Source organism: Vanessa tameamea, chromosome 6 (assembly GCF_037043105.1).
Source record: "Vanessa tameamea isolate UH-Manoa-2023 chromosome 6, ilVanTame1 primary haplotype, whole genome shotgun sequence".
In the NCBI taxonomy this organism is placed as follows: Eukaryota; Metazoa; Arthropoda; class Insecta; order Lepidoptera; family Nymphalidae; genus Vanessa; species Vanessa tameamea.
Genome location: NC_087314.1, coordinates 795,364 through 817,512, shown reverse-complemented (window position 1 = coordinate 817,512; position 22,149 = coordinate 795,364). Strand labels below are relative to the sequence as shown.

Below are 22,149 nucleotides of genomic sequence, written 5' to 3'. Positions count from 1 at the left end.
GCATCTTTTGTTTGCATCACTTAAATCAACCGCACAGATAACCTATTTTTTTTGACCACGAATAAAATCATACGGCTTAAACTTTAAATCGCAATTACATGTATTGAAGAAATGTAAAAAGTAAAATTGTATGTGTGTGTTTGGACTTGGACTTAATATACACAACACAGTTTTTAATAAAAAAAAACAATTTATTCATAAATAGAAATTATTGTTTTAGTATTACAAGCTCATGTTCCCATATATATTCCACAAAATATTGGAGTTCCTTCGTACTTAATGAAATAAACGTATGGATGATTTGCCTTGAATATCTCCGCTTGTGAAAGTGCAAGAGCGCGAATACCTATAACTGTAAAAAATAAATAAAAAAAAACTTTAAATTAGCCAAATAAACAATTTATTTCAAACATTATTGTTATACATTTGATTGATCAATTTAATTGTTTCAAGAATGAAATGAAATTTTATAGCGACGACACCAATTATGGGGGTATTTTTTATTGAGGCCCCCTGTATATTCCACTGAATATTGGTGTTCCCTTGTATAAGATGAAGTAGGCGTAAGGATGATCCGCTAAAAATGTAATAATTTCAACGGGTTCTACTACTGATGTTACACCAACTATAATCGCTGTAAATAAAGAACATGTCCAAGTTTAAGCTCATATAATTAGATTAAACAAAAAAATTGGCATCGGAGATTTCTTCAGGGGAATACCTCAGCGGGGTTGGTTTTCACCAGTACATAAACATAACATAATCAGCCTGTAAATTTCCCACTGCTGGGCTAAGGCCTCCTCTCCTGTTGAGGAGAAGGTATGGAGCATATTCCACCACGCTGCTCCAATGCGGGTTGGTGGAATACACATGTGGCAGAATTTCGTTGAAATTAGACACATGCAGGTTTCCTCACGATGTTTTCCTTCACCGCCGAGCACGAGATGTATTATAAACAAATTAAGCACATGTAAATTCAGTGGTGCCTGCCTGGATTTGAACCCGAAATCATCGGTTAAGATGCACGCGTTCTAACCACTGGGCCATCTCGGCTCATCGCCAGTGTTCCATGGTTAAAATTTAGGTTAGGTATGTGTAGTGTATAGATATAACATTTGCATAGATGGATTATATTTCATCTCGTGCTCGGCGGTGAATAATGTTATCGCGAGGAAACCTGTACGTGGTGAATGAGAATTTGGAGTAGTGGACTGAGCTCCAAAACTCTTCTTCAAAACTCTCAAAGGAGACAGTCCTTTGCCCAGCAGTGGGACATTAACAGGCTGTTACTTTTCTTTTTAGATGGATTTTATAAAATGTTCAGTGAGATGATATGTACTTACTCTATTCTAATCTATTGCATATAAAAAAATTACATTGTAATGTAAAATTGTTAAATTTGAGAAAAAACAAGAACATTCATCTTCTTTCGCCGGTTCTAAAGTCCGAGGCGTGTATTTCCAGACTGGTGGTAATTTTTTGACATTCAATAAGCGAGCTTAACGCTTCTACATTGAATAAATATTTTGACTTTTATTAATTTACCGGAAACATATTATGGCTCTTATCGCATACCATGAGAAAAAAAACATATAATTTTGTACATAAACTTTAAAACTATAAACACATTGAATTGTTATAAAATTATTGTCACCGTGTGAATAATTAGTCACACTTTTTCATAAGTTCCATTTTGTATTATCATTTCCAAATTCAAATCAGTAATTATTTCATAATCTTATTTGAAGAAAAAAAAGATAAATAAATGATCTTGATAGCTCAAAGATTGAAAAATATTTAGAGATAAAATGTACAATTATAGATTAAAAGAAATACAATATCTAATCAAAAATGAAATCATATTTACCATTCGCTGCAGCTGCTTCTGTACCAGTTTCAGTCACAATGATTGTAGCTTTCTGAGTAGCGGATGACACAAATATTTTTTCCGATTTTTCCAATATACCATCTAAATTAGCCTTTTCAGGTGAAAATATTCCTGTCACTTGTAACTAAAAAATAGAAGAATGGATTTTATATTTATTACATTTTTAAGCAATTTGTTATTCTAAATTTCGAAGTTATTCAAACTCTTTTATGTGTTTTTAGAGTATGTGGACACGAGTTTACTGTTAATAATTTCAATCCTTTTATAACATTGCGATGGTGCCTCGAATTTTTAACCAAAGATCTCGTATCCGAGTATTCCTGATTTTTTATTTGTGTTATTTATATTTATAATGAATCTCGTACTAGCCGGTGACATTGTGAGGTAACCTATAGGATTCGGACACAAATATTGCAGTAACGCTCTACTGGAGAAATTTGGTGGAATTATCTCCAATCATACTCCCGAAGAGAAGAAGATGCCTTTTTCCATTGGGAGTACAATTACAGGCTTTTATTAGGCCTGACTGCACATGTTAGATTACTGGATTTGTTATCCTAATGTTGTTACTAGACCGCTTAGCTGTATATTTTGGGAAACAGACAAGTGAATTTTTTCTGCCTATCAAGCAGGCAAGGCACATACTTAAAAAAACACACTAATATAGTGTATTAATTACCTGCCCACACTCTTACCACTGGTTTGAATTAAATTATAAAATTAATAATAATAATCATACTGACCTGGCTTAGAACATCTCTTAAATCAGTAGTGGTAGTTGCTTCCATTGATGGTATCGAAACATCCACCCTTTTATACTTCAAGCTCTTAATAGCTGATTTTAGCACTGAAAATGAAGGGTCTCCGAAGGTACTGATTAAGTCCTCTATACCGTCCTTCGATTTTGGTAAACAAACCACAAATGATAAATTCCTGTTTACATACGGCAATTCAATTACCTGAAAATGAACATTATTAGTCAATTATATTTATTTGATATTAGTATGGAAGACGAGCAAAACGAGAAAGGTATCTGATCATACACATCCAGCCGCTGGAACTCTAAGAATAAATTACAACTCCTCATATGTGATTGCATCGTGAACTATAAGATCTAAAATATGAAGAACCATATTATGTTCAAATAATATCAATTGATGAGGATGTGGTATGGTTCCAGATAATAAAAAGTGCTTAATAATTTTCTTAAACAAAACTAGTATTACCTGAATGTTGGATTTCTTTATTTCAGCATATTTGAACGATCCAATTTGATTCATCATATTAACTGTTACATTTTTATTCTTATTTACATAGAAACTTTGTTTTTGTGTTCTTTCTTTTTGAAATGGATACTGCCAGTCACCCTATATAAGACAATGAATATGTTTCAGTATATTCATAAATATTATTATATTACTTAAAATGTTTTGAAATCTTACCTGGAAATAAATAGCATTCACCAGAACCAAACGCGTGTCGACACTGAGATTATCGGGAGACACGAGGTTTTTAATCAAATTCTTTGTTATAAGTTCAACCTAGACAGAAAATGGAGAGAATATTTAAAATATTGCATCAAAATTTATTGGAAAGTATTGATATTAATCGTCTTTAATTTTTATTATTCATTTAAAAGTAAATTAGCCAAATCATATAAGTTTTAAAAGATAAATCGTGACTCTGGGGGCATGTTCTGCTTCAGACGGGTCTGAGGACGGCTATCGATATGATCTCACGTTGCCGTACGTACTAGCAAGAAGTGGGTTCCTCAGGGGGTGAGATCACCTTCGCCCCACTGAGGATATGAGATGAATGAGGAGAGCTCCACCACAACTCATAACAGTCCCCCCAGGAGCCCGATTAACCTTCTGAACGTTTTCTCTCGTTAACAAAAAGGTAGTGACTACTTCTGATCCTTGTGGTCAGTGAACAATCTTAATTTTCCTTTTCTTAAGTCCTTTTCTTAAGTCCTGACTTATGAGAAATTGTTTCTGTTACCTATACTTACCCAGTCATTTATTGTTTTTGCTGCTTGTACCGACTTGCTGAAGTCCAAATTTTGTGCTTTAGCTTTGAAAAGATTCTTAGTGTCCTGTTCAAACGCTTTGGTTAATTTGTACTGAACGTTAACGTATACTCGTGCAGCCAGATCGAGTGACACATTTTTTTGATAATTAAACTGATCCAAATATAGTGGTATCGTAGAACGGATCTGAAATTATTTATGTTATAAAAATGGGAGCAACGTAAAACGTAATAGAAGTAACACCGATTTACTTCAGTAACATTAAAATTTTTATAATGCGTTAAAATTTGACCTTGATTATTAACAAGAACTGTGACCAGAGCTGTGCCTTTTTTCTAAATGTATCTTAAACTTTTTTGTCTTTAAATAAGCCACACAATGGGCCTGATGATGAGTGATCATCATTTATCAGTGACATTAGCACAAGGATCAACCACTTCTTACATTAACGAATGGTACCATTAAAAATGGCATCTAAAATGTTATAACCTTTGTCTCTAATTACACTGGCTCACTCAGTCCTCAAAGTGGGACACAACAATACAAAGCCATTGATTTCGGATCAATTTGTTAGTTTATATCCAGAATTAAAAAAGATAGTATACTTCTTAAAACAACTAAAGTTGACATTACGTACTAAACTCCTGCTCGGCAAATTAAGTGCTTTGAAAATTTGCTGTTCCGAATCCCCCTTAGTATAAAGACCCAATGGTGCCAACAGGAACAATAAACTGAATGGCGAGTATACTGCACTGACTTCCTTATTAATTTTACTGGCCACCTGAAAGGAAAATGGAATCAATTAATCGATCAAAATGTTGTTTAAAAGTAGGTTTTTACAGCTGTTTTAAATCACCTTTTTACAAGATTGTATAAAAAGTAAAGCTAGTAACGGTCCGGAATGTAGATTCTACCGAGAAAAACCGGCGTGGAACTATGTAATTACTCAACAAGTCAACAAGTATTAGCTCCACTCTTTTTGTTCGTCTATATTATCTTGTATTATAAAATGCCTTATTTATTAATGTTCTTTTAACAGACGTTTTGAAATTGTGAATTGATAAAGTTGAATGTAATTTATAATTTTATTTTAAGCTATAGTTTCACCAGTACAATACGTCGACCTTAATTGAAGATTTATCTCTTCAAAACTTCATTGACGACACTCTGAAGAATACATTGAAATTGACATAATTATTGATATTCAATTATAAATATTAAAGGTAAACATTAATTTTAATATTTTTGTTTGTAAGTGGCAAATCTTTTATGTAATAAGAGATTGCAATCGAACGCGTACGTTGTTTTCTTAATAAATAAAAATTAACTAGAATTATTGCTCTATCTACTCGTATTTTTAATTGCCCTATAAAACCAATAGTTTAACTAATCAGTTTTGCATCGATTTATTAAGTATATAACTTTGTTAGACTAATAATATCATTCATTTAAATATAATCATGAAAATGTAAAGTAGGTATTACTATCACACAATGTCATAAACGATAAAACGTAATGGTTGAGGTGAAAAACAATATTAAATAGATATTTCAAATAGCTAAAGGTAACTCATAAGTTTCGTCTTCGATTTTAATAATTTTATTCTATAGTTAAAGATCTGAATAGCCAATAAACGATTTTAAATACTAAGTTTAACAAATTTATATTCAAGAAAGGAGCTCTTACTTATTGTTGATCAAAGAAAAACTAGTACCAGTTACCAGAAATCGGTCTACGAAGATTCTAAGTAGTTAATTTATTGTATTCATTATTCTCAACACAACTTAGAAGGGAATATCATAATCTGAAAAATGCCATAAGCAAGGATAGCAAGGATAGGACTTTATATTTCGCGTACTTATTATATTTAAAAGTGACCTAGTAACATTTAAGTTGTTATACTATATAAAAATATATTATAATCTGAAATGTAAGTAAATAAATAAAATATACTTACTCGAAGGAATTTTTCAGTAAAAGCGATGTTTCCATCGTTAAATTCCTTAATTCCATTTTCGCCACCTTCTGAAACGACAAGTAATTTTTTTTTTAGATTAATTAATCAAAGAAAATTCTTTTTTTATCTCGGATTATGTATAAAAATAACCTCCCACGCTAAATATCTCGTTACAAAAAAAATATAATATTTTTTTTGATAAAATAGTAACATTTCGTAAATTTACCATTACTGGCAAAGTTCTCCTCTCCCGTTAAGAAGTTTCGTGGAATTATTTCCACTACACTGCCTCAAGTTTCCTCACAATATTTTATCTTTAGCGTGGAACATGAGATTAACTAATTAATTATAAAAAAATACGGATTGGATTTAAGCCTGCGATCTATAGCAAAGATCCTTCTAGTTTATTCACTACGCTGTGAAGTAACAGTGAAACAGCCTTTAAACTAAGCTGATCAATGGCGACCTGGCGTCATCCGCCTAGGTAGCCCAATGCGTATCTCTAGATATGTGGCGGAATTTCACCTAACAAGCAAGCAGTTTGTCCAGGATATTTTCTTTCATCTCTAAGCACGAAATTAATTATAAACACCAATTAGGGACTTCAACATTCAGCTCTAGTTAGTGCACTATTTTGTATGGACTATAACATGGCTATATTTAGTATATGTATCGGTAGTTATGAGTCCCCGATATAATTTTCACATTAATCAATTGAACAACATCCAGCAGAAGTTTATTATGCAGTTGAAATATAATTATAGAACTTAGTTCGCCTCTGATTTCCTCACAAGTAAATCGTCGGATATTAATAGATAAAATATTATTATTTAAGCTTATTACAAATGTTTTATATGACCCTTATCTTTTAAGTACATTTATTTTAGATGTTTTAGTTTAAGTGCTCGAAATGTATCCACTTTAGTTTACCCTTTGTCAGAACTAAATACGCAAGTGGTCCGAGATCTAATGTACATTTGTTTAAAGCAAGCAATTGTTTAAAAAAAATCTCGTTTTAATTTTTTTTGGTTCAAACTTTTAGTAATCAATTTTAATTGATGTATTTCTACTTGTATAAGTGTATAAGTTTGTATGATTAATGTTATAATGTATAGTATTTCTTCTACTGTCTAAATTGTTTATTAGTAATAAATACAACATAATTAAAAATAAAAAAAAAAATATATATTTTGTCAATTTTATATAGATAGTGTATAAAGTTGAAGAAAAAAATATTTTTATTTTTTTAATTTTTATTTTTGCTGTGTTCTGTCAAATATTTTTCAAATATATTATTTAAGAGATAATTATTTGAAAACTTTAAATACATAAATATTTTACTTACTAGGACATTCGTCAATGGGTATGCAAATATTGTAATCATCACGAGCGTAATTATCCTCACAGTAACACTTCTGGTTACAGACAATATTTACGATGGGACAGTTCGTTTGGTTTTCGGTACTCAACTTGGAACAGACGTTGTCGCAAGCGGATCCACAAGAAAAGAATTCGTTTGGACCGGTACATTGCACTGGAAAGATAGTTTTGTATTATTACTATAAGGCAACAGTGAGTAACATATTACAATGATAATATCTAAAATTTAGTAGTACTTACAACATTGTTCCTTGGATATACAATCCCCGATTTTATTTCTATAGAATCCAGACTTGCATCGACACGCAGGTTTGCAAACTGCTGCTTCAATGATAGTACAGTTCGTATCTATAATTGAGCAAGTTTCAGGACAGGCAGTTTGACACCCGACAACCTCATTTTGACCGTAGCAAATAGCTGTAATGAAATAAATGCATTTTTTGCTTAAATTTTCTGTTATGTTTTAAAATGAACAATTGATAGTTAGATGCTTACGAGGGCATTGATCGGCAGGAATGCATGATCCGTCTTCCGCGCGTAGTAAGGGTTCTTTACAGCGACATCCTCCGATACATCCACCTTCTATCAAGTCGATACAAATTGTACCTCCTTGTGAACATTCCCATCTACCACAACCTCCATTAGCACAGCCCAAGTATTCCTCATCAGACCTACACACGATTGGCGTTGCTGCTGTTGATATCAAATGTAAAATGTCGTCAATTACTATGAATTAATTGAATTTACATACAGTTGTGTAAAATGACTATTCAAAAGTGCTTGTTGCGTATTTGAATTTGAAAGTATATTTTGATTATGGTTGATTAATAATTAAGAGGAGATTAGCAGAGGAATATTTAGAATGCGAAAATTTCAAATTTCACCAGCCGGTCCTCACACGCCCCTCTAGGTACGCAATCTCATATCTATCTACAGCGACAAGTAATACTCTGTTTAATATTTTTTTCCGCGTTTTCTTCTATTTATTATTCTGAATAACACGGTACGGTATTACTAACTTACTAACGTATTATTTACATAAAAAATAGTAACGTTATGGCGTTAATTATATACGAATAAAAATTAAAAATAGTTACTGCAAAAATCATGACCGCAAATACGGTACGGTTAATTCAAATATGATATAATACAAAGAGCTGGCCTTTTTCTGTTCCATCCTTTCGTCTCAACGACGCCAAAGTATGGTTAACATGCGACCAGATAATTTTTTTTTGGCAATAAAATGTAGTAAGCACCGAAGGCTGTTTAGCATTAGCATTAGCATTAGCAGCCTGTAAATTTCCCACTGCCGGGCTAAAGGCCTCCTCTCCCTTTGAGGAGAAGGTTTGGAGCATATTCCACCACGCTGCTCCAATGCGGGTTGGCGGAATACACATGTGGTAGAATTTCGTTGAAATTAGATACATGCAGGTTTCCTCACGATGTTTTCCTTCACCGCCGAGCACGAGATGAATTATAAACACAAATTAAGCACATGAAAATTCAGTGGTGCCTGCCTGGGTTTGAACCCGAAATCATCGGTTAAGATGCACGCGTTCTAACCACTGGGCCATCTCGGCTCGAAGGCTGTTTAGCGTTAAAAAATAAAACGAAAGAGTATTAAAATATCCTTGAAGGCAGGATCAGATTATTTTTAAATAAAATTAAGGACTCAATATTTTTTTCTATAGCATTACGAGTATAAGTCAAACACATTTAAAGGTAACTGGATACTTCATGATTTTTTCGACCGAGAATATATATTAATTTTATGTTTATGATCAAACAGAATCCTTAAAAATGTAATAATAACAACATTTTTTTAAGAAAAAATAAATTAAAAAGCAGCAATTTGCTTAATACGCCCACTTAACTTACTTTATATTTGTTATGTTTTTCAAATATAATGTTTTATAAGAAGTCTATACGTAACATTGAAGATATAAACGTAATCATTGTAGAACTCTAGAAATTATTCTGCATCAACGACTACATTTAGGCTTTAACAATAATTTCGAAAGTTAGAAGTTGTTTTGTAGATGTATTATCTTTTTTTGGTATAGACATACCGCCCATAGACAATAGTGCTGTAAGAAATATTGACCATTCCTAACATCGCCAATGCGCCACCAACTTTGGGAACTAAGATGTTATGTCCCTTGTGCCTGTAGTTACACTGGCTCACTCAACCTTCAAAGCGAAACACAACAATACTGAGTACTGTTGTTTGCGGTAGAATATCTGATGACTGATTACCCAGACAGGAAGAAGGAAAACAAATATATGAATGAAATTTCCTAATACTTACGACATTGTTTTTCTGGCACGCAAACATCGTCTGAGTTTCTGTAGAAGCCAGGTTTACAACGACACGCAGGTATACACACTGCTGGTTCAATGATAGAGCAGTTTTTACCAATACTGCTGCACGTTTCTGGACAGGCGGTTCGACATCCGACAGCTTCGTTTTGTCCAGTACAAATAGCTGCAAAGAAATATGTTATTGTAGGAATGATAAAACTAGCCACTTATCAATATTACATATTTGCAAAATAATTTCATATTAATGAAAAAGCTATATCATAATAAAACAATTACGTGGGCATTGATCCGCTGGAATACAAGTTCCATTGTCAGCTCGTAAATATTTGTCAATACAGTGGCATCCTTCCCGACATTCACTTTCAGGTATTTTGAAGCAAATTACACCCGTCTGAGAACAATTCCATCTTCCACAACCACCATTTACACAGCTTGAAAGGATCTCATTTGGCCCACAGCTTACAACACCGGCTTCAAAAGAAAGCACGAAATTTATAAAATATTTTGAATTTATTTTATTTCGCTGCATACGTACTAATTTAGTAAAGAAATGCGTGCAATGTGAGAGGCATTAAACTATATATTTTATAATACTAGTGACGCGCCCCAGCTTTGTACGGGTAAAATTTATTAATACACAAAATTAGAAGGACGTTTTGCAAGAAGAAATCAAGTGGGTATTTTTATTTTTTTAGTTTACATGTTTTGTAGAAAACACCGTCATAGTTTTACACAAAATCTTATAAACTATGTATACAAATCTTCCTCGTTTATCGTTTACTTTAGAATAGTATCCGAGATAATTAGACAGAAACAGAATGGGATATACTATTTACACGAAAATATACAACAATATTTTTAATGCTTATTTTATGTACAATAAAACAATTAATAATAAATAAATATTCATATTATTATATAATATAAATGCGGAATGATTCATGAATGCTCGGTATTCCAAGAGGAAAGTATTATGTGTAAACTGTTATAAAAGCACTTACGACATTCTTGTTTTGGTATACAAATGCCGGATGCATTCTTCTTATAGTTGTCGATGCATCTGCACCCGGGCTCGCAGGCAGCATCGCCCGGTTCTGGATTTTTTGCACATCTAATTACCCGCTCGTCAACATCACATCTCTGTGGGGGGCAAGTTGGAGGGCAGACGTCATATATTTCGTTAACACCGCATTCTGTTGCTAAAATCGGGTAAAATTCGTAATAAAAGTTACTTGTACATTAATACAACTAACTATTATAAATTTGTATGAAAACTGGAAAAAAATTATCTCTGATAAATATTATTATAATTTATTAATTCTCTGATTATGATATCACTGATGTACTTACGACATTCTTCTTTCGGAATACAAGTGCCGGTTTCGTTCTTTTTATAGTTGTCAATGCATCGGCATCCGGGCTCACAAGCTGAATCGCCCGGTTTCGGGTTGGGTGCGCAAAGTATCGTCTTTTCATCAACATCACATCTCGGTGGAGGACAAGTTGCAGGACAGACGTCATATATTTCGTTAACGCCGCATTCTGTTGCTAAAACCACGAGAATAACGTAAGAAATATTTCGTTCTCAAAACAAACATTAGTGTAAATCTCTTTATTATTTATCACTACATAGTACGAACAAAGTCGCTTCCCGCTGTCTGTCTGTCTGTGTCTATGTATGCATTGATCTTTAAAACTACGTAACGGATTTTGATGCGGTTTTTTTGATAGATTATATATATTAGGAAAATACTGATAATTTTAGAGAGTTCTAACGTGACGTAAATAAACTCATTTTTTTTGCGCTCACATTGCAAACGCTGGCTGAACCGTACGAGATGGATCAAAATAATGTACTACAATATTGAACACCTTAAAATATCTACAAAAAAGTCGCGATGGTATATGTCTATCTCCTAGGTATAATAGCCATTTTTTATCCATTAATTTATACGAGATATAAGAGAGATACGGCTTATTTATGAAGCGATTTTAAGCAATGTAGAATTAATCCTTATGCAAGCAAGTAAGTTTCGTTGAATTAGTTATCCTTTTATGTGCAGCACGTCTAACTATTTAAAGGAATTCTAGAATAATAGTTCATTTCGTAGTACCATTTTTTTAATAACAACTTGTTCCGTCATCAGTATCAATTAAGATAAAGAATACACAAAAAATTTATCAGTGCAAAAGACAAGGCATATTGATAATTTTAGCCTCGATTATTGCTAACGTATAGTCTATTCAAATCACAAGAGGACAAAAGACAAATAAATAACATTTCACATTGAATTGACGTGATATAATTGGTGTTGGTGAGCTGAGATGGTCCAGTGGTTAGAACGTGTGCATCTTAACCGATGATTTCGGGTTCAAACCCAGGCAAGCACCACTGAATTTTCATGTGCTAATTTGTGTTTATAATTCATCTCGTGCTCGACGGTGAAGGAAAACATCGTGAGAAAACCTGCATGTGTCTAATTTTAATGAAATTCTGACACATGTGTATTCCACCAACCCGCATTGGAGCAGCGTGGTGGAACATGCTCCAAACCTTCTCCTCAAAGGGAGAGGAGGCCTTAGCCCAGCAGTGGGAAATTTACAGACTGTTCATTTCATGTCATGATATAATTGGTCGAGAGGTTGAATAATCTATGATATTCATTGTGAATTTTCGAAAAAAATTGCGTTTCAAACGACGACGAAGTTGCTGTCGGTATTTTGAGAGTAAAATTAAAATGGATAAGTCAAGTGCAATAGTGTTGTATTATAAATAAAGACATTTTTAATCAAGAACTGTTAGTAGTCATGAAATATGCAAATCTAAGGATTGTTTGTATTAATTCCTTCCTCGATTGCATTAGGCTATAGACATCATCATCATCATCATCATCATCAGCAGCCCATATTCGTCCCCTGCTGGACAAAGGCCTCTCCAATTGCACGCCACTGTGATGTATTTTCGGATACTCGCATCCAGCTCCTGCAAGCCTTCTTGCGCAAATCGTCACTCCACCGTGCCTGAGAACGTCCTACACTACGTTTACCGAGACGCGGTCTCCACTCTAGAACACGTTTTCCCCAACGGTTATCGGTTCTACGACAAATATGGCCCACTGCCACTTCAGCTTACTAATCCGGTGGGTTATGTCGATGACTTTGGTTCGCTGACGGATCACCTCATTTCTGGTGCGATCCCTCAGAGAAACTCCGAGCATAACCCTTTCCATAGCACGCTGAGCGACTTTAAACTGGTGGACCAGCTTTGTCGTGAGTGTCCACGTTTCGGCTCCGTATGTCAAGATGGGTAGGACGCACTGGTTGAAGATTTTCGTCTTAAGGCACTGTGGGACCGACGATGTGAAGATTCGACGTAACGGTTTACCTCCTGCTTTCAATAGCTCTGTTGTAACGCCGTCTTTTCCAGGGGCTTTTCCATTTTTTAAATGTTTAAGAGCAATCTCGATTTCACCAATAGTGATTTCTGGCAGGTCTTCAGTTAAATGGCGTGCTAGTGTAGCTCTAGAATCCTCATTTTCGGGATCAGGTCGAGATGCATGCGATGCATATAACCGGCCGTAGAAGTCCTCTACGTCCGAAAGAACTTCCGGCTTGGAAGAAACGACTTCTCCACTTGCTGTGGTCAGCTTCGTCAGGTGGCTCCTTCCAAGAGATTGTTCGAACACTTTAGACCCCGATTCCATGTACCTAAATTAAATTTAGATTTCAATTGTGTTTTGCGTTTGTTTTTGTCCTCTCGAGATTATAAAGTCTTTCTAGATTTTTGCACTAATAATATAAGTATCTATTTTCCATGGACTTATTATAGTTGCTTGTGAACTTTTATTTGACATCTGTTTTTCTTAGAGCTCTAAATCAAACGATAACATGGCATGTCGGATTGATGGTTTGTCCAGAACGTCAACATAGAGACACGTTATATAAAAAAAGGTGCTAATTTTTAATAATTATTTTCCACTAAAGTATATGAAATGTAGTAAATGTATTCTTTGATATGAATTCTAAATAATGTATTTTGAGATACTTATCTCTTTGAATAATTTCTATCAAAAGTTAATAATTTTATTAAGCAACAATGGCTGTAATTATTATTCTCTTACGGCATTCTTCCTTTGGTACACATTCTCCATTTTTGTTTCTATAAAAGTCGGACTTGCAACGGCACCCTCGTACACAGGCTATATCTGCATTAACGGTACAGTTTTTACCAATACTTGCGCATGTTTCCGGACATGTAGTCTGACATTCGACAACTTCATTTTGACCATTACAAGTAACTGTACAGAAATATGCAAATTAAATTATGATATAAGTAGTTATTGATCGATACTTCAGTATATTGAAGTATTGATAAATAACTGTTATTAACACTTACCCGGACATTGATCAGCAGGAACGCATGATCCATCTTCAGCACGCAGTAAAGGTGCCTTACAGCGACATCCTCCAACACAACCACCTTTTACCACGTCGACGCAAACTTGACCTTGTTGTGAACACTCCCATCTGCCGCAGCCTCCATTAGCACAATCAACGTACTCTTCATCAGGCCCACAGTTCTCAGTTGGAATTACAGCTGATGATATATAGTGACTTTTAATACACACGTCATCGTCATCATGATAAATAGCATTAATAATATAAATGACTTTTATGATTTTTAAAGTATAAGGTACATTTATGATATAAAAGTAATTATTATTAATTATTAAACCCCCGAACCATTATATCGCTGAATACTTACGACATTCTTCTTTTGGAATGCAGACACCGGATTCGTTCTGTTTATAGTTGTCAATGCATCGGCACCCGGCCTTGCAAGCTGGGTCCCCTGGATCTGGATTACGTAGGCACTGAATTGTCTTTTCATCAACATCACATCTTGGCGGAGGACAAATTGGAAGGCAAGTGTCATAAATTTCGTTAAGCCCGCATTGGTAAGCTGAAAACAAAAAGATCGTAAGTTATTTTTTTAAAGTTATACTTCCTTCGTTTTTCTTGCTTTGCGATTCAACGGGGCACTCCTGCTAGCATTCTTGCCACCATTCCACGCAGTCATGATTGATACGGTAATTATTTTTAATTCATATTTGTATATAATTTAATTTGTTAACAATCCTTGTTTAAATAAGTCTCTACTGAACTTTATTTTGGCGTCATATGGAAAAATTATAAGAGTGAATTTTTATGATGGGCGTGCAAAGGGCGTCATGGAAAATACAGCTGAAGTTGCTACAGATTAAGTGTTAAGTCGATCAAAATAATTTCACATCAGATCTTAATATACAATATTTATTTTATTAAAAATTTTAATTCGAATGATTTTGAACATCAAGTTAAATTTAGCAAGAGACTTCAGTCATTAAGTTCACCATCGTTATCCTTAGTTCATGGTGTCTAATAATTTTATTTTAAAATAAATCTCGTGTTCCTCAAATCCAATCGGTCAAAAGTGTTTGATATTTGAAAAAATTTAATATCAATATTTTAATTACTAACAGATTTGTAGTCTTTCGTATTATTAAAATATGCGATATGTTTTAATAACGTAAAACTCGACGTCGTGGGATCGACGACTCAAAGAAAATATATATATATATGTAATATAATATTAATAATGTAAATATAGTAGATGTATGTAGTTTATAATATACTAGCTTTCTCTGCTGTAACTCCAAAATTTTGTTGATTTTTAAAGATACCTTATTGGTACACCTTCACACCATCTAAAGAGCATCATGAATTTCAAGACTCTTGCTTCAAAATCAGGACTTTCATACAAACTTCAAATCCCCGTTTTACCCCCTTGAGTGAGTTGTATTTCGCTTTTATATAAAAAAAATCAAAATAATCTTTATTGTATACCAGTATTTAGTCACGTTTAAAAAAGATGCACAAGAGGCGGCCTTATCGCTAAAACAGGGATCTATAGATGAATAGATTAAAAATGTAAAATTATTTTTTAATATGATAAAGTGAGGTGAAGTGTGGTAAAATCTCAAATAGAGAGTAGGAAAGCTGTAACCCTTTGTTTAGACATTCTAAAGAGCATTTGAAAAGTCACATAGTCTCAAGATGTTAAAGACGAAACGCAACGAAAGTGGTTTGTAATTATCTCTATTTTCTATTCTACCAAGATATGTAATTACTAGCTGGTGCCCGCGACTCCGTTCGCGTGTCGTTAAGCCTCAAAAGAAGGTAGGTATTATATTATGGTTGATATATTTGTGTATCTTTACGTCTGTCAGATGTCGTGGCATTATTCTTCCCAAATGGATGGACAGATTATGAGTTTTTTTTTATGTATGTGTAATGAAAACTTAAGATCTATTTGTCTAACTACGTAATGTATGTAAAGCATATAATTTTTTGCAGGTGCGACACGCGAAAGAGCCACATAAAGCCAGCCGTGTGCCCTGGAAACTGGACTCGCTTAAAAGTAAACGAAAAGTTTTTTGGAATGACAAGAAACCGGGGTACGAACACAAAATCATCTGCCCCGTACTATTTATATTTATAGTATATTTATTCTCAAATGCAAAGGGACGATGGATTATTTTATATGTAATGATAAATAAAACAGCTTATATTTCAACCAATTCAACAATTATTATTATTTATTTTTTAAAAGATCATTTTTATTTATAAAAAAGGACTCACAGACTGGTATCCTGACAACAGACATAAGGTTTATTTTTACTTTAACGTAAATGCTCCTAAAAACGAAAGAAATGTCTATTATATTCGTACTCACAAGTATTTAATTATAATTTCCGATAAACTAGGGGATTCACCCTTAACTTTGGAGTTCCTTTTAACCGCGAGATTATAGGCCATGGCCCACGTCGCCCCATCATAAATACAAAAACCCAATTGTGATTCTTGTCAAAATCCGTACAGTAGCTATTTTTAACAATGAATATTATTTTTAATTTATATAAATCAGCAATCTCAGAAGTTCATATTGATCAAATATCTAGCAAGTACTAAATACTAATAAAAATATATCAAGCTAATAATCCATAAATAAATAAAAGTACTTTCCGTAGTTTTAAATCTTAGAATAAACCATCGGTAATTCCCATTGGACGTAGTATCTATAAAACATAAATTGCGGACTTCGATGGATTTTAAATTTACGATCGTAATTTACCTCACGGCTCTTTTATTGGTATTGAAGAAGATTTCTTAAGATAAATTTAATCATGCATTTTGCTAAATTTAATATTTTCATATTTTAATATATATCGGTTTAGATTCTATGATGGTAGTTGTGTAATAAATCATTACTTTCATCAAATTTCTTTGGATAGCTTTTTGAAAAACTCTCAAGAATTTCAAATGATCCAGAAAATATTATAACAAAGACATAATTACAGGTGTTATTCCGTACGATTTAACTTCGTGTCTCACTCGTGAAATGTGAAATCGACTTATATTTATTCCGATACGAATCTCCTTTAAATAATATTATCATAATTTTCATTGTCGCATAATGGTCGAATCTCTCAGACATTTCACAGTGATGTTCCGAGAGTTACTTACTCCCAGTGCAGAGCTACAAGTAAGTGTAATGTAATTAATTTTATTTTATATAGCTTACTATTTTAATGTATACATCGCTTTTATTTGTATTTGTTAAATATTATAGCTATCAAACCAATGTACAGACTTACTTGGACAATGATCCTTTGGAATGCATATTCCTGTAGTATCATTTCTCAGATATTCATTCTTACAGATACATCCTCTAATACATTTCGTTGGATCCAGTCTGACGCATTTTATTGGTTTTCCAATATCAGAGCAGTTTCTGTATTCACATACACTGTTAATACACGATACTTCCTTTTCATTCTTCTTGCATTCTAATAAAAGTTTTAATGTCTGGTAAAATTGAATCGTGTACTCGTTGCCTACTCAGTGCTCGACAAACTTCTTAATTTTTGAACTTTCAGTTTTGGACAGATTTGACGAAGTTCGATATTTGAATAATATTTTAAAACTCAAGAGTAGTTATAAGTTATTTAGTGTAGGAAAGAGTTTAGTAGAGAAAACTTCAAATTGCGCTACAAACATCGATACATGTTCGAATAACTCGGTAGAACACTCGGGAAATAAAACATAATTAATAGATAAGTATCGGTAAAACTCTTATAACCACAAATAATTTATATTTAGAATAACAATTTTATTTGAAAGAATTAAAACGTTATCTGAGAACTTATAAAATGTTAAATAATATTTTTTACTAATAATAATATCCTAATCTATTATTAAAGTTTAAAAAAAAATAGTAAGTATATAAATACTTGGCTTGCATGGCTTGTAATTGCTGTCCTCGCTGATGTAGTCTGAACTGGAGGAGTACGTTGAGCTGTAAGCTTCGGAATTCGACGAGCCCCTCGATTCAGCAAAGCTGCTTGAATATGAACCTAAAATGATAAAGAACTGTTATTAAATTTGGAACCTGATATAAAACTTAACCTAAAACGCCACTTATATATTTATTTAGGTATGAATAAAGGTTAATAACAATTAAAATATATATAATATGTTTTTATTATATAAATTAATAATATATTTCCCGAAGCTGAATTGTAATTTGGGGATTATAAATAACAGACAAAGCAAGATACACCATTATTCGTAAATATATTTTGTGTATATGTATTGTAGTCCAGGAGACAGCATTACAAAATAAATTTAGGCCACTAGATTTATTAGTTCAAGTAATTATTCTCGTGTAAAAAAATTTTGTATTAAACATAAGATGTTGCAGTATCTTGTAGTGCTTTAAGTCGTCAGAGAACAAACAAATATTTTACTACAAACAGACACATTCACTTGTCAAAAATATAAGCGGGATTGTTTAAATAGCCAAACCCAAAAATTGTCATGTCCATAATTTTTTTTTTTTTGTTTTGTACCTACAAGGTTAAACAGTATTAAACGTATAAACGGATCACCTAATAGTATGAAGCAAAAGCCAAATAATGTTAAATTTAACAGTTGAATAAATAAAAAAAAAACTTAAACCAATATTCTAAGGTAAATAATTCGTTATTAATTTAAATAAGATACAATATCATGACATCAATTAACGATGTTTGGTATTTCGACTGTGGACTGTAACAATTATCTAATTAGTACGATCAATTACACAACCGTTATACAATGTCCGACCCTTATTTACGAAGATAACCTATAATTTGAAAACCAGTGAATTTGTTAACTATTGATAATCGATTTCATAATTATAAACAATCAGCTAGATATAACTAGTTATAACTAATACTTGTAACGAGTCGACTATCCAAGCACGAGATTTTCTGTTGAATTTTTTTTAGTAAAAACTCAAGAGAAAGTCTTTAAAAAATAACACTTATAGGTAATAAAATAAATGCTTTGATTATTTATACGTAAACGCTAAGAATGCGTCGATATATGAAATAGTGTCTAATAGTTGGCCACTGAGTTCACACACACTAGTAAAGTAGTCTGACGTTTGGCGAGCGTCAAGCGTAGCTGTCACGCCCACGAAGATGTAGTAAAGTAGCTTTATTTATTTTAGTTCTTTTGTACCGCGATACTATATTTAAATATATGTATAATCTAAGTATAAATATTATTATTCTTCTTATTAATTTAAAATCAATAATGACAGAAAGAAAGAAAACATCCGCTAAATTACGCTTTTGTAAGGCTATTAGTTTATTTTTTATTTTTATTGGATTAAGTAAAAACCCGCTTCGATAGTTCGTAAAATATATAAAAACTTTTTGATTACTAGGAAGCGGCATCGGAACTAATAACTTTGTTCTTTTCGACATTACTCGTGAAGGTTTAAAATGAAGTGTAAACAAATTAAATATAATTAAGAATTTGATATGGAAGGATGTGATGTTGAATAAGTTTTTTTTTTATATAGGTAGGTGGACTAGCAAATGGGCCACCTGACGGTAAGTACTCAATATCCTCCGTAGTCGTTGACATTGTAAGAAATATGAACCATTATACTTTTCCTATCCTAAAACTAACACCACCCATCTCTTGGCTCATGTTCTTCAAGTGTGTGAAGACCAAGGGAGCGTTCCCATGAAGAAAGTGTCTTCGAGAGCAAAAAACTGGATTTCGAGCTAAGATTAAATTCTATTATATCTTAATACAGTCGACATATCTCTCGCTCTTACTTTTTGTGTTGCTATTTTCGAAGTGATAACTTCTTATGGGAGGGTAAATCGCTTCGTTACGTAACGCGTTACGGTGCCAGTCTGTCTGGCTTCCTTTTCTCTTACGCATACGGCAGCGCGGCAGCCGGCAATAATAACACTAATAACGTACATACAGAAAATTGTAGGTACATATTTAAGAATTGTAACCAAGAAAAAATATATTTTATCATCAATAAAAGATTTTATTAAGAAATAAACTTTCCTTACATTGTAATATAAGGTGGGTGAAATCACATGTGGCAGAATTTTGTTGAAATTAGACAAATGCAGGTTTCCTCACGATGTTTTCTTTCAACGCCGAGGTCGAGATGAATTATAAACACAAATTTAGCACATGAAAATTCAGTGGTGCTTGCCTGGGTTGGAGCCCGCAATCATCGGTTAAGATGTACGCGTTCTAACCACTGGGCGATCTCGGCTCTAATTTATATTTAATAATTCATATTATAAATATTTCATGTAATCATTTTTTTTCACTCTAAGTAATATACAATTATTTGATAATAATAGTTCATTTATAAATTTCGTATTTTAATACTTGAATCGTGCGCGTTCGTCAATATTTTATTTATGTCATTACATTTTTATGTTATTTACATGGAATTAAATAAACGAAGAATCGTGTGAACTGAAATAGCGATCGTGTAATGAGAATTTCATTTATGTTGAAGTTATTTCACATATTTAATCCACTTCAATAATTGAAGAGTTAGAGGGGTTCGGCTGTACATATTTTTACTCTTTCTTACAGTCCGATGCAATTGAGAATTAAACAAATAAAAATCAGTCTTTTGCCGTCATTACAACTAATTCCAGGGGGCTCGATAATATCAGCAATGTCTAGGAGGTAGATAAAATTATAACAATAATTAAATGTAGGTTTACTATGTTATGTTTTAGGGAATTTTTATTCGTCACGGACTATAGTATCCAATTACACTACTTGCTTAAAAAAAATAATGCCTTGAACGTTACACTGTAAAGTAATAAAACACAAAAAGTACTACAGGCACAAAAAATTTTGAATATGTCTGAGAATATGTAATATTAGTATTATAAAAACAAGTTAAAATATGAAATAATTGTATATTATGAATTAAATTTGCAAGGAAATGACTCATCGCGAAACGAGATGCAAGATATTGGTCGACCACTCAGTTCGATGTTAAGGAAAATATTTTTTATATATTTTGACCTTGATAAAATATAAATATAAAGTTGTAACACACTTCAAATCATTTAAACGTTATGTAGATAATAATTTAAGCACCTTACTTTATGGTTAGGCTTTGGGCAATTCTGAGTAGGTGTCGTTGAACTACCGATAAGCAGCAATGCTAAGTGTTGTTGTGATACGATTTGTGTTACTATGCCTGTGTAACTTAAATCAACAACAACAACAGACATAACATAATTTTTTTTTTATAAATAAATATTGGACAACATCACATACATTACTCTGATCCCAATGTAAGTAGCTAAAGCACTTGTGTTATGTAAAATCAGAAGTAACGACGGTACCACAAACACCCAGACCCAAGACAACATAGAAAACTATTGAACTTTTTCTACATCGACTCGGCTGGGAATCCAACCCGGGACCTGTGGCGTACCCATGAAAACCGATGTACACACTACTCGACCACGGAGGTCGTCATGTTGTTGTTGAATTGGATGCTCATTGAAAAGATAAGATAAAATGCGTTATAATTCTTACAGTAACAATGTTAATAAACTACCGTCTGGTCCATATCATTTAAAAAAAAATCAAAATGAAATATAATATATACAAATTTATTTTCTAACCTGTGCTAACGCCCGAGACTAACACGAAGCCAATGAAGGCTAAACTATAAAATAAAACCTCCATCGCTTCCAATGTCAGAATTGACATTCGTTGCTTTAAATAGCTGTTGCCGTTTATAAGCAATTTAACGGCATTTGTTCAAACACGTTTAAATACAATAAGAAATAATGTTATTATCTGAAAAGTTAAGACTAATGCAATAAATTCTACTTTTTCTAGATATATTTATTGTGTTAATTTAGATGGTTTTTTTTTTGTTTTTATTTCAATCATAATAATTTTAGCTAAACGATGACCCTGTTGGGATGATTTGTAAAGATCTCGAGGCCCTGATAATTTTTGATAGTTAAGTTCCATATAAGGTAGCCCTATAGAGGTTTTTTTCTAACAAGGACTAGTTATGAGTGTTAGGCACTCCTGCCTCTGAACACATTTAGAGCTGACACTGCGCTTAATCTTTCTCCTGTCGTATCGATGCTGTTGGAGTACTAGAGTAAGAGAATTGACAGT

The 22,149-nt window shown here is 32.9% G+C and overlaps 1 protein-coding gene across 1 annotated transcript; it reads right to left on the bottom strand.

Annotated features, from left to right (window-relative positions):
- Positions 1 to 383: 383 nt before the first annotated feature.
- Positions 384 to 21,739, bottom strand: LOC113393377 (zonadhesin-like). Its single transcript, XM_064215225.1, has 21 exons — positions 21,639 to 21,739; positions 17,910 to 18,032; positions 17,274 to 17,465; positions 14,342 to 14,539; positions 13,973 to 14,173; positions 13,698 to 13,874; positions 10,927 to 11,124; positions 10,578 to 10,775; positions 9,853 to 10,047; positions 9,563 to 9,739; positions 7,750 to 7,947; positions 7,495 to 7,671; positions 7,220 to 7,408; positions 5,875 to 5,942; positions 4,555 to 4,698; positions 3,900 to 4,103; positions 3,331 to 3,429; positions 3,115 to 3,255; positions 2,632 to 2,847; positions 1,868 to 2,012; positions 384 to 634 (listed from the first exon to the last, which is right to left on the bottom strand). The coding sequence occupies exons 1-21, from the start codon at positions 21,724 to 21,726 to the stop codon at positions 501 to 503; spliced, it is 3,462 nt and encodes a 1,153-aa protein (XP_064071295.1). The 5' UTR covers positions 21,727 to 21,739; the 3' UTR covers positions 384 to 500.
- Positions 21,740 to 22,149: the final 410 nt, after the last annotated feature.

Coding starts and splice junctions, on each gene's coding strand:
- LOC113393377 (XM_064215225.1), bottom strand. CDS start 21,726: ATGTCAATTCTGACATTGGAAGCGATGGAGGTTTTATTTTATAGTTTA. Junction 7,672..7,749: donor TCCTGCCGATCAATGCCCTC/GTAAGCATCTAA, acceptor ATTTCATTACAG/CTATTTGCTACGGTCAAAAT. Junction 4,104..4,554: donor ATTTGCCGAGCAGGAGTTTA/GTACGTAATGTC, acceptor AAATAATTTCAG/ATCCGTTCTACGATACCACT.